The sequence below is a fragment of the Oculina patagonica genome, chromosome 13 (assembly GCF_052425735.1).
Source record: "Oculina patagonica isolate OP01 chromosome 13, crgOcupat, whole genome shotgun sequence".
NCBI lineage: Eukaryota > Metazoa > Cnidaria > Anthozoa > Scleractinia > Oculinidae > Oculina > Oculina patagonica.
The window spans coordinates 37,258,345-37,271,751 of NC_135770.1; the positions used below are offsets into that span (position 1 = coordinate 37,258,345).

General features: G+C 43.2%; 1 protein-coding gene across 1 annotated transcript in view; it reads right to left on the reverse strand.

Annotated features, from left to right (window-relative positions):
- Nucleotides 1-13,407, reverse strand: part of LOC144634433 (usherin-like) — a 39,323-nt gene that overhangs the window by 13,380 nt on the left and 12,536 nt on the right. The window contains 18 exon segments of the mRNA XM_078493385.1: nucleotides 72-159; nucleotides 891-966; nucleotides 1,102-1,164; nucleotides 1,530-1,596; nucleotides 1,893-1,980; nucleotides 2,170-2,284; nucleotides 2,921-2,987; nucleotides 3,222-3,524; nucleotides 3,685-4,214; nucleotides 4,637-4,927; nucleotides 5,632-5,904; nucleotides 6,043-6,318; nucleotides 6,778-7,917; nucleotides 8,264-8,563; nucleotides 9,010-9,096; nucleotides 9,685-11,058; nucleotides 11,572-11,871; nucleotides 12,282-13,154. Of these exon segments, the coding sequence (XP_078349511.1) occupies nucleotides 72-159; nucleotides 891-966; nucleotides 1,102-1,164; nucleotides 1,530-1,596; nucleotides 1,893-1,980; nucleotides 2,170-2,284; nucleotides 2,921-2,987; nucleotides 3,222-3,524; nucleotides 3,685-4,214; nucleotides 4,637-4,927; nucleotides 5,632-5,904; nucleotides 6,043-6,318; nucleotides 6,778-7,917; nucleotides 8,264-8,563; nucleotides 9,010-9,096; nucleotides 9,685-11,058; nucleotides 11,572-11,871; nucleotides 12,282-13,154 (6,311 nt within the window).

The window sequence follows — 13,407 nt, forward strand, 5'->3', positions numbered from 1 at the left end:
AGTTATGCCCTTATCGGTTTTTTCCTGCCGGATATATATATTTTTAAAATGGATCGGTTCGCCTGGCCTACCTGATTGGCTGGATTGTAACATGTGACTCCACACAACTGTTCCGATAGGTGACACTCGATGAAGGTGCACTTGGCTTTTGGTGGCGGACTGAAATCAAGCAAATAATTCAGTTTAGTCAATAAGTTTTTTTATAAATCTATAGCAAGTGTTTGGTAACCACAGTGTAACCTCTGGCAATGTTCATACGGGATCGGTCACAAATGGGTCCTATCCGAGACTAGACCGGATCATGTCTGTTTACACGAGACAGTTCTTTTCAAAAACGTCTGTTTACACAGAGCAGTACAGAACACTACTAGTCCGTTACTAGATCAACATGATTAAATGAGCTTTTTCTACCAGTTAATCACGCGACCTTCAAATTAGACGACGTGGTTTCGAGACTGGTTACCGTTCACTTTGCAATTACCATATTGATGTGCCTCCTATAAATCCAGTTTTAACGGCCAGCCTTTGGCATAGAGCAGTTTTCAATTTAGTGTCGTAGTAACCAAAAGGAAAGGGTTATAGTTACATTGGCGAATCACAAAGGACACAGACAATCCAGTCGAACCAATCAAAACTCGAAACAAATACATGTAGCTGACGCGAAGGCGCGGGAAAACGTGCGCGAGCGAGTCACGATTGGTTTTGGTTTTAGTTCTGATTGGTCGAGAAAGTGGGGCGAGATTTTCAAACCAATCACTGAGCGTAGTAATGCAAAACCAAAGCAAACGCAAATTTATCTTTGACAATTTCAAGTTGAAAACGAATTAAGCGCTCTATCATGTATATATATTTCCTCTGCTCAGATCGATTAAAACAAGCGTGATACATACCTTGTTGGACACGGGTAAATCATTCTTCTGAAAATCTGATAGCCGGACATGATTCCATTTGGCCGAGATGGGGGCTCTAAAAATGCAATACAACACCATGAGGATATTCACAAATGCCCATGTAGTTCTTTACGAGTACACCTTCCAGTAACCATTTGAGACATTGACAAGAACATCACTTTACAGATATCTAAAACGACTTTCAACTTACCCCACTGGACAACAATGAATGTTGATCCTGCCGTCAGCCGCGGTACAGCAAGCCCTGTAGGCTCTAAGGGATTAAAACAATTTAGAATTCAGCACAGTTGTTTATTTTTGGCTGTAGAAATAAATCAAACTGTTTGCTATTTGCAGGTTCGCGCTTAAAGTTTGAAAGTGAAAACGAAAGTTTGTACATGTATAAATAACAGGCATCAAAAAAGCTGGTTTTTCAACAACAAGCCGCTAGTGTTTCGCGCATAAACAAAGTGAGAAGACGAGAGATTCCGATGTTTTCTTTCCTTGTTTACCGGAGATCGGCGGAATTTAATGTCTTAAGTGGTAAAAAATCATATCAACAACTAAACAAACAAACAAGGGAAAAGCGAGCGCTTGAGCGAGGAAGAGTAAGGCAGTGAAATAAATAAGCAATTTTACCTGCAGGATGAGTCGTTGTTGTTGTTGGACCACTCATCGTGCAACCATGTGTAGTGCACACTGCCACCTTAAAATGAATGGATAAAAAAACAAATGAATATTTAGCTAGGGAGTTATGATCTGGCAGCCATAATATTGGTGACAAATATATACCTAAAGGCATTTATGTGGGAGCTTGTGCAAGTTATGTCTATCGAGAAGAATGGTTATCTTAGTATTTTAGGTGGCTTTAAATGACTCTTCTATTTTACTTTAAATGTCGCCATTTAGTAGTTCTTGTAGTGCTATTTTTGCTCGACACTTAAATAAAGGTATCATCATCATCATCATCATCATCATCATCATCATCATCATAGTACACACCTTTACGACATAATAAGTGAATGGTTGGAGTCCAGAAACGATGGCTAGTATTTCAGCTCCAGTCGCGTTTGTCCACAAGGTGTCGTTTCTGTCAGAAAAAAAGAAACGTTAAAATTAAACGTAAATCAGAGTTTGAACTCGGCACCACCAAAAACAAACTCTAGTGGCAGAGTGGAGGGCTTGAACCCAGGACCTACGGGATTCAAGACCAGCATCCTAACCACTCGACCACGCTCCTCCAAGTTTCAAAAGTAAAACCTTTAAAGGTTAAACTTACACATAGATTTTGTACAATATAACAACTCCATTTGGCTCTGTTGGTGGAACCCAGGTCACGCGGATCTCGGTGCTGCTTAAAGCGCGTAATGTAGGTGGACCGAATCCCTCGGGCACTAAAATGAACAAAGCAGTTATTTAAGCATTATTATTTAAGAAATGAGCTATTAACCTTTTTTTATTATAATGTTATGGTGGCTCCGCGAGAGGAGGGGGGTATTTTTTTTTTTTTTTTTTTTTTTTTCTTGTTTTTTTTTTTTTATTTTTTTTTTTTAATTATCACAAAGAATCATTTTTCCAATTAAGCGTCGAAAGTAATCCAATCTAATCTGTGATTAAAATAAAACTCGCGCCACCTATTCGCCATCAGAGCACCTCGTGCGCGCTTGTTTACACGCTTTTTCCCGCCCTTTTTCTTCTCGTGATTGGCTTTGGTTTACAACATTCAAATGACGGAAAACCGCACTAGAAGCGGGAAACTCGTGACGTTGGATGTAAATATTTGGCTGAAATTTGTTTCCGTAGGCACCACAACGCCACAATAAATACTTTTAGACGCGATTTCCAATTGCGAGGTCCAATGGCATCTTAGGCAAACATCTGTCAATCTGAACGCGTTATTGACGTAATTATGTTTTATACACCTTATTGGTTTAAGATCGCCCAATTCCTGACTGCGATCAAATAGTCAACGAAAACAACGTTCTAGTAAATGTTAATCCGTCGTTTCTCGTAACAATTGTATGACTTACTTCCATCTAAGGTTCTGATTGAGAAGCCATCACTCTTGTAGGTGCCTGCTCCATTGTCCAGTTCAACCTGATAAAAACAAGATCGACCACGAGTAAGAGATACAGTTTGCTTACCCTGGACCCTAAGAAGCTAAGTCAACATCATCGCAATGTTCAACAGGTGAAATCTCAAATGCTGGTCAATCTTATAACTGTGACGTCAGCTTGCTGAAAAGCCTTGTCGGGTCACTTACAACCTTTTTGATACACGATTTTTTGAGGAAAACCTTCAGTTAGCAAAAAATAATAAACAAATTCTTACATAGAATTTGTATATAGTGTTGGCCTTGAGGTTTGTGACAGTCACACGAGTCTGGTGTCCAGGGTATGTATCCACAAGACTGACTGGGGAGGAGGGTAGGGATGTGTCTTCAATTTCTAAGTTATACGACACAACAGCACCACGGAGCTTCTTGATTCCAGGAGGAGACCACGTGACCAACACTGATGTGTGATTCAGAGCAGTTCCATTGACAGTGGCGCCCGCCAGGGGAGGGGCAGGGCTTGTTCTGTAGGGTAGGGAGGAGTTGCTTGTGGTGTTACCTTGTCCAGTTTCAACTGTAACCTGAAAACGGTGTTAAAAAAAACAATTTTGTCCATACATAGTTAGATTTTTTATAAGGCAAGTCAAGTCTCAGAATCATTAGGTTTTATGGCCTGCCAGTAGGAATTTATTACGGAAATATTAGGACCTTTTATAGCGAAGTTTTTGTTTTTGACTTTACCTTGTATTGGTGTAACGAGAAGATTCCAAGGCCAGTATCAAGGAACTCTGTCATCAAAGCCGTGCCCCGAAACACTTTTACATAATCTGTTGGTGCAGTAATGTTATTTTCCACAAGGTCTTCAACTGTTCTCCTGAAAAGCTCATAGCGCAAGATCACCCCGTTAGGCCTGAGTGGTGCATCCCACTTCACGCGCAAAGAGGTCTGGGACTCCGCCTCCGCTACTGGCGCGGGTTGCATTTCAGGTTTGGCGGGAAGCGTACGCACTTGAGACGGCGAGCTGCTACCGCATCCTCCAACCGTGCATGCGCTAACAATGACATTGTACATAATGTAAGGATCTAGTGACGTCACGTTGAGCTCTAACGGCGCGTTAGCATTGATTGTGGTGTTGCGTGAGTTTTGCTGGTGGTTGACTCTGATTATGTAATGCGTGACCACTCCATTAGGAATGCTCGGTGTGGTCCATGTCACGTGTATGGCGTAGGGACTGAGTGCTTGGACAGTGGGAGCCGCTATGCCCTCGGGATCTGGAGAAGAGAGAAAGAAATGTCAGTTGATGTTAACAATGGAGTGACGCCAGGTCTGAATTCCGGTAAACATGTATCATGGATGCTGATTTACAACTTAAAGGAGCACGTCACGGGGACACAGATGGTCCAACGCGAAAGTGGAGAAAACAACCCAAAAACGAACATCAAAGGAAGAAAACCAATGCGAAAACAGCACAGCAAAAAGCGAAAAGGAACTGAGAAGCCAGGCAATCCCTCCACGCCACCCAGCCAGACGCCGACGCACGCCTAAAAGCATTTAATAAAATGGACTATTATTTTAAGGTTTTGAGAAACAAATACATTTTGGCTGTTCAAAAATCTAGTAAAATCCCGTTTCAAGGCCCCTTTAAGCTCCTTACACTAACAGTTACATGTAATCAGAGGATGTGATCACCTACCTCCCTCGCCTGTAGTAACATTGCTGTAAGGACTGGGTTCCCCCGGGCCACTGTTGTATGCTACTATGCGGTACTGATACGCAGTTATTGGCCGCGCTGTATTATCCACATAACGCTGTGAAAGAGAAGCGTTCACTTCAGCAACGTTGGACGGATTACCACCCCCCACGACTCGTCGCTGGATCAGATATTTCTGAATGATGCCATTTGGTTCAGAGGGAGCATCCCATTCTATTACAACAGTCCTTCCTGATGTGGATGTCAGCCTTGGTGCGGATAAACCTCGAGGACCTGCAAAGTAAATATAAAAACAGAGAGCAAACGCTCTTCAGGATCACATACAACCAAACCTCAAGTCAGCGGATTAAAAGGAGACTTTGAATCCCTGAATATTCCTTTACGGCCAGGTGTCCTATTATAAGAAATGGTGTGGCATATTTACTAAGAGTCAAGACTCCGTCCTTTGGCTTATTTTCAGAATACCGGACAAGGGAACTGAATTACAGTTTCATAACACGCAGTTTGATTTGATGTAGAGTTATCCGGTTATGGCAGGTTGAGTTTATTGTGAATCTGCAAACGCGAACTTCAGAAAAGGTGCCCGTGTCGGTACGCATCTTTCTTAAAGCAATGGTCGGGAAGGACTTTTAAGGTTTCCTGGAGTATGTATGAGGGTTCTGAAAAATGGTAAGAGCGAAACGCGTATCGACGGCAGCCTGCAGATATAGATTTTCACTATTTGTGACCTATTTCTATTGGTTCTTTGTTTTGGACCATCACAAAACAAGTTAGTTTGGGAGGTGGAGGCATCAAAGTGAGTGTGGCTATTGACGCACTGATTGGCCATAAAGTTCGTAAACAACAACAACAGATAACGCTTTTATTTAGCCAGTGAGTGACTACGATATCAATACGTTTCGCTAGAAAACGCGGGAGTCTGTAGCTAAATAAGAGAAATACAACTTTATATTACTAAAGAATATAGGAGCTCTTACCAGATTCAAAAGTTCTTTGTGGCGCTGAATCGGAGCTGTTGCTGCAGCCGACCGCTGTACACACGCTCAGCTTGAAGACGTAGACAGAGAAGGGCTGGAGACCAAACACAACGTAGCTAGTGACGTTTCCCATGACCCTCTGGATCTCTGTGCCATTTTGATAGATAACGTAATACAGTAACACGCCATTAGGTTCAGCTGGTGGGTCCCAGACCACCGCGAGAGAACTTGAGGTCACGTTTTCAAATACTGGTGCATCCGGAGAGCTGGGAACTAGAAGAAAAAGAGAGAAAAAAATCCAGGATACTTCATGAAATACTGTCATAATTTGGAAATTGCAGGAGAAGAGATATTATTATATTATTTCACACAGAAAGCTATTTCCTATTTACGATGGCACACTGAACTTACCATCTTCAAGGGTTTTGACTCGGGTCCACTCACTGAACCCAGACCCCGCAACAGTACTGGCGTTCACACGGAATTCGTAGTCCGTGAAAGGCTGGAGGTTAGTGACCGTAAAACTAAATCCCATTCCACTAAACAGAACTGTTTCGCCGCTGCCAGTTTTCTGGAGTAGTCCATAGCCAACAACAACCCCATTAGGCAATGCAGGCTGTTCCCACGTGACATGCACGGAAGTAGAGTTGAACACTGTGACATTGGGTGCTTTCAAGCCATCAGGGACTGAAATCACAAAAAAATATAAAGATAACAAAAAAAAAATCATTGCTACTACAAACGACGAGAAACAAGCTACCAAACAATTAGTACATAGTTGCCACAGGTATCAGTTTTCAAACTTCCCTGACTTTTCCCTGAGGAAATTAAAATCGTTAATACAAAAAGGAGCATATATACAGTGGCGGCCTCCAGTCTCAGCTTCAAAAAACAAAAACAACAACAACAACAAAAAACATCGCGGAGATCACAACGACCTGAAATGCCACTTTCAGCCTTTATTGGTATAAAATAAGAGATGCTAGAGTTTCAATTTTCCCTGACTTCTCTTGAAAATGTCAATTTTCCCTGACTCAAAATAAAATTCCCTGACTTTCCCTGTCCTTCAAGATTTTAATTTTCCCTGGCCATTTCCTGTGGCATCCCTGTAGGAACTCCTTAGGTAGACAACGTGCGACAACTTACCTCCCTCAGGGGTGGAGTGGGTAACATTGTTACTTAGAACAAATCCAACAGAATTGGACGCATTCACCCAGAATGTGTAACTACTAAAAGGAAGAAGGCCATTGTAGATGAAATCCTTTTCGGCTTCCTCGACAGAAATAGCAGTTTCTACCCGTTGTTCAGTTTTTAACTCAACAGAACCACGCACAATGAATTTTCCATGAACCATCAAGTTGTAAAACAGCCTTCCATTAGGCACTGCCACGCGTGACCAACGAGCGTTAACCGCTGTAGCATTGCGGATGCTTGCACTCAAAGTCACCGTACCATTGGGTGCAATTTCTTGAGTGAAGGCCACCGCTAGCGCGCCGTATGAGCACCCTTGCGCCGTGCACGCTCGCACGCGGAATGTGTGGCGGCTGTACGGAGTAAACCCATCTGCTGTATAGTTTGTCAGTTGGATTTCACTTAACACGGGGGCTGCTATTGAGTCTTGGTACAATTCATAGCGTGTAATGACTCCGTTTGGTTTTTCTGGGGGTAACATGATGACGAATAGAGCGTACGGACTGAGTGCGACCACGTTGGGAGCTGGGATATCGTCTGGGACATCTTCATGCGTTGTTTCGTTGGCCGCGTCACTGAAGGTCCCGCCGCCTCCGGTGAAGGGACGCACCCGAATATAATACGTTGTCCCTGCCGTGAGATTGCTGATAACAGTGTCACGTTCATCAGGAGTAGCATTATATTTCGAGACATACTCACTCAGAACATCTCTGGTTGCAAACAGGATTTCATAGCGTATAATTGCCCCATTGAGAACACTCGGTTCCTCCCATTCTACTTCAATTTCGGTTCTTCCGCGCACCAATAGCTGTGGGGCCTTAACCCCCTCTGGGGGCAACTCCCCGGTTCTTATCCGGACCTCCGGTCCTTGAGCACAGCCGATTCGTGTGCAGGCGGTAAGCTGTAGTGTGTACTCGGTATAAACTTCTAAGCCTTGGATTGTAAAGTTATTACTGATCCCACTGTAATTCACATGTCCATTCAGAGTGAGGTTGTACTGGGTTATGACGCCATTAGGGTGTCCAGGCTCAGTCCAGTGTACCTCAAGTTCCCTTGGACGTCGGACAGCCGTAGGGCCTGGGACATTCTCTGGAACTAAAAAGCAAATCGTGGTTTGAACAGCCTCATCAACAATTTGCGAATTTATTAAGTTAGTCTGATGTTTGCCTCGGCTAAAACAGTTAATGGAAGCTGTTTACGGAAACTCTAAGCTGAGGCCTCTTCCCAGATGGTTGTTATCACACCATAGGCTACAAATGTATCATCCCGACTGCTTCTAAAGTTTCGAAATTTGCAAGATTTTTTTCCTTCGTTTCTATGCCCACTTTAATTGAAAATATTTTTTTTTAACAAGAACTAAAATTGTCAGTTTAACTATCATTAAGAAAAAATTTTTGACTACAAATAAAAGGAATAAAACTAAACAAATATTGAAAAATACCTGATTCCTCAGTTGTGACATTTTTACCAGGCCCCACTGAGCTTCCCCCGACCGTGGAGGCCTGAACCCTGATTTCATAAGTGGTGTAAGGTTGAAGACCTGAGATGGTAGCGTTAAGAACACTTGTGTCCGAGATGACTGTCTCGCCAGGTGCTGACTGAGGGGGGTGTACACGGTAAGAAAGTATCTTGTATTGTGATATGACTCCATTGGGACGCTCTGGTGGTGCCCAGGTTACTGTCACTGTTTTGCCGCCTGGTAGAGGTGTCAGCTGTATGGGGGCTTGGAGACCAGTTGGGGCTTTTACAGGAAAAGAAAATTGGAAAGCAATTTAATAACTCTCTACGAAGTACAAAGCATCTCAATTACTTTATTTGAAATTAACTTTAAACATTTATCAGCCAAGTCTAAATTTGTTTGTCGTCTTCCACTTCGTTTGTAAATTTAGTTTCCACAAAAAATATATTTTTCATGGTATTTTCATTTTGTCTTAAGACGGCTGATTATTTGATTTTAGCCCTGGTTTATGACTAAACTAACGTTTACACGGAACTCTGTTAACCACAATCGATTGTACAATTACATTTACAAAGTGGTTGAGCAACAATTTATGTTAAACACGATTAGTGGTGCAACAATTGTGTCTAGACTGGTTTAAACCCGGTTGAGATCACAGCTTACTTCAACAATGTCAAAACTTTGTTTCAGCTAATTCAACCCTTAAAAGTTTGAACTTCTAATCTTACCTCCCTGACCACTGCGAGAAGCAATCCAGGCACTTTTAGCTGAGCCTAAAGTTCCAGCGTGATAACTTTCTACTCGGTACAAGTAATCTGATACAAGAAAAAAACAAACAGCTTAGTATATGGATGCTTTTAACCTCTCGGACGTACAAGGGGTTGGGGGGGGGGAGCCTCCCGGGGTAGGTGCAGCGAAATAAGTTTCAGTAACGATCCCCTGGGTACAGCAGCACGATACGATTTAATGCTGTTTACAGACCATATATTACCCTGTTCTGATAAAACACAAGTTCTTTTTACACGTTTTATCCCTTAATCTGATTTCTTACGTGAGAGCCTCATAAAAGCATTTTTAGTTGATAGCTACCCTAAAGTGCCACCTTCCTTAGCAATAGAAAAAAACTGCGAAATCCAAAAGTGACGAGGCTTGGTACTTTAAGAATTTTACGGTATTTGTACAGAAGAGTTATGCGATTGTGGTATAAGTAACTCTTTCAGCTCGGGGTATCAAACATACGAGACAGTGTCTCATGACATTTCTTACACTTCAAATTTCCGCAAAATTACTCCACTATTTTAAATACTCTTATTTCCAACCCCGGCGTTGAAAACGTGAGAAACGCTGTTTGATATATTACTAGTAAAAAAATAGAAATTTAGATAACATGTCTTCGAACGTACCAGTAAATACGTCAACTGTCGAGTCATTGAACCTCTCTGCCTTCCCAGAATACACAGTAGAACTATTAAAAAGCAAACATTTTCCCACTTGGCTGCTGACCGGCACCGTGGACTCAGGATGGCAGCCGTCAAGATCTGCATTGTGCATAGCAGTCACAGTATCAAGGTAATCGATCTCTTTTGCAGCAGATTGAACAATCACACAACCACCAAACGACGACTCCACATTCACTCCAGCCTGCTGAGCCATTGCCTCGGCCGAAGTGGGGACGCCTCCGACATATATACGAGATTGAATATCCAGATTGATTCCGGATCTAACAACAGTGTTGCCATCAAGAATGATCGTTAATGACCCAGCGTTGAAGTTAGTAACAGTCAAGTTGTGCCAGTTTCCGTCACAAATTTCACCAGAAGGAGGTGGAACAGTAACAGAGCCTGAAACACTTGGCGTAACGTACTTTGTTTTGACTTGGTTTCCTGCAAACTGAATCGCAAACGATGATGTTGGTCCATATGCGAACAGAAGCAGACCTGAGGATAACTGAGTGCGGAACTTTAATGTAAAGCTGAATATGCTGCTACTGAGAATGTCAGCCTTTGATGAATGAATGGCAACATAGCCACCACCTCTGAGTAATATGGCCTTCTTCTTGTCTCTCATTGGACAGCCATACCGCTGAGGCTCAACGCTGACTGCTTCCAAAGCAGACGTCCAATCCAGCTGGCGTGAATCTGATGTGATGCCGCGCAGACAGCCGATGAAACTGATCTTTTTTATTTCAGAATTTCCCGAGTTCGGCCGCAGAAATGTGAAGGAAGCAGGAAGACCACCGATGTACACTCCAGTGTTTATGGAGATCACAGTTGCTGATCCTGGGCTATCCTGACTGGCTTGATATCCATCAACTGTAAGTGTACCACGACGGCGGAAACGTGTCATTTTCAACTGATGCCATTCACCATCATCAAAGCGAACTGACTCGCTAATTGTGAAGGCTGCCGGGCCATCTTGGCAATCAAATATCAGCCATGGTTTACCGTCACGCAATTGAACTGCCAGCATATCGGTCTGAGAGCCATCTGATACCAGGAATAGCAGCAGCCCGGACGCATACTGGGTACGGAACCAGAACTGGATGTCATTAGTGTCACCAGGTCTAACAAAGTCAGATGGAAATTTGTAGAATCCAAGGCCTGGGAAGTGCACTCCTTCTGTCACTAAGGGTGGCGGAAAATACAGTGCTGAGTAGGCTCGACTTAGGTTGTAGCTCGGTGGCAGAGGACCGTTAGGGGTTTGGGGTTGGGACCATTTTAGGTACACTGTGGATGAATCAACTGTGAGCACCGTAGGCTGTCCTTGCCCCTCAGGAGCTAATGAAAGTAAACAACAAAAGCAAACACTAGTTAGACAACGGTTAGTTAGAGCATTATGAGATTTTTAATAGGGAACGCTTAGTAAATTCCTTCTAAAAATCAATCTTAGAAAGCAAAATAAACAAGATAACATTAACAAAAGACTTTTGACTTTACACAAAACCACACTGTGTCAAAGACGAAATTATCTTTAAACTGCAACAAATCATTATTACCTCAGGCAGCGTGCAGTGACCATTTGAATTTTTGATTTTGATTTTTTTTTTGTAATTTGGGGTTGAGTGATACAGTACTTAGAATTTTTAAGGGGTTTGAACGAACGAGCGAATGAACGAGAGAGCGAGCGAAAGAACGAACGAACGAAATAACGAACGAATTAGTCGGTTGGTTGGTTGGTCGGTTGTTCGGTAAGTCTATACTCTGGCTTAATCTTCTGTTATCGCTGTTCTTACTAGAACGAATTTTTTTTTTTTTTTTTTTAAAAAAAAAAAACTATTTTACATTACATACCCGCAGGTAATGTTTGTGCAAGGGCTTCTGGACTGTGTCCTGAGCAGGCGAAACTATTACAAGCGCGGACCGTGAACTTGTATTGGGTGTAAGGCATCAGCTCAGCAACCACGCCCTGCTGCTGGGACCCAGGCGCCTCTGCAGCCTTCACAGCAGTCGGACTTGAAGGAGGTTGGTACTTGTACATGATGTAGTGAGTGATAACACCTTGTGGGGTCTGGGGAGGACTCCAAGAAACCACAACTGAACTGCTGTTGAAGGGACTGGCACCGACGTTCATGGCACTTTCACCCAAAGGAGCTAAAATTTAAAAGAAAAATGACACGATTTTGAGACGTTTTGTCTTATGCATCGATTGGGAGATTTCTATTGAGATTTCTGTGCAGGCATTCTTGGGGGTTGTCACGCAGCCAACAAACATCTGCGTTAAAAACTAAGATATCTAGTTAACTGTTTGGAATAATTATTCTTCTAGTATAATGAGCCATTCAGATTTTGCTAGATGACAAAAAATTTAACATTTTTCGTCTTGGCATCTTTAGACATCTATCAATAATGTTTCCAACTTCTTAGCAAATCAAGTTAGTTTGGTGGACAGGGAAGTCAAAGTTGCCACGTGCCCAAACCCCGGTATTTTGTACTATGCCCCATTTTTAACATGGCTGATTTTACCACGATTACACAGACAGAAAAATAGCTAAAGGACTTACTTCCCTCCCCAGTCCTATGCCGCGTCCACAGACTTGCTCTGTCACCTCGGACTTGCGCAGTGAACGTGCGAACCCTGAACTCATACTCTGTGAATGGGATGAGTCCCGTCACGTTTGTTATCCTAAAATTGAAGCGATTCGAGTCATGTGCAGGATTGCTGTTAAACTTCAAAGTTCCGTCGCCAGTGAAAGGCGCTGCACGCATGTACAGCTCGTAACGCAGAATCCGTCCGTTTGGTTCAGGAGGCTCGTCCCATTCCACTGTCACAGCGTTTCCTCCCAGAAGTGACGTCACATTTGGGGCCGGTTGGAAATCCGGAAGCGTTGGCAGCGTTAAAATGGTTGTTATATTACTTCGAGTGCATCCGCCATTTGTACACGCCTCGACGGTAAAGTTATACACGGTGTAAGGTCTGAGATCGCCTAACTTACATGAAAATAGAATACCTCGGCAATTCACAACTTCAGCCGCATTTCTACTGTTGGTAGATATCAAGCGATACTCAATAATGCGTCCATTAGCCTGGCTCGGGGGTTGCCAAGATGCGGTTGCATTTCTTGGCAAGATATTCGTAATAACCGGGGCAGGAACGCCCTGTGGCGCGTCTTGGAAGGTACGGTAAACTTTACCGTCGTCCAAGCTTCTTACGCTTCCAGACGCCGTGTAAGTGATGATGTAATAGTAATACACCATGTCAGGGGTGAGAGATGTGTCATTAAATGTTTGGTTTAACCCGCTGTGAACCTGGCTTCCATTTCTGTACAGCTCATATCGTAGGATTATGCCGTTAGGGTTGTCAGGCGGAGACCATGTTAGCATCATAGCTCGAGAAGATAAGACTGTTACAAATGGCGCGGGTTGTTCTGATGGAGCTGAAACAAAACACAAACGAACTGTAAGTGTCAGCTAGTATCTGGCGGGTGTGATGTGTTATAACATGATCCACTGTCAGGTCTGCCTCGTCCCCAGGCGCCGATTGGCCGGACGTTGAGGCGAACCGTGCACGTCAGTCCCACAACACCAAGCGAACCGTGCACGACCAAGGACGAGGACGCCTGGGGACGAGGCAGCTGTCAGGTTAAGCCTTTTATTCAGGTTGGTAAAGGGGGGGGATCACAAATCACG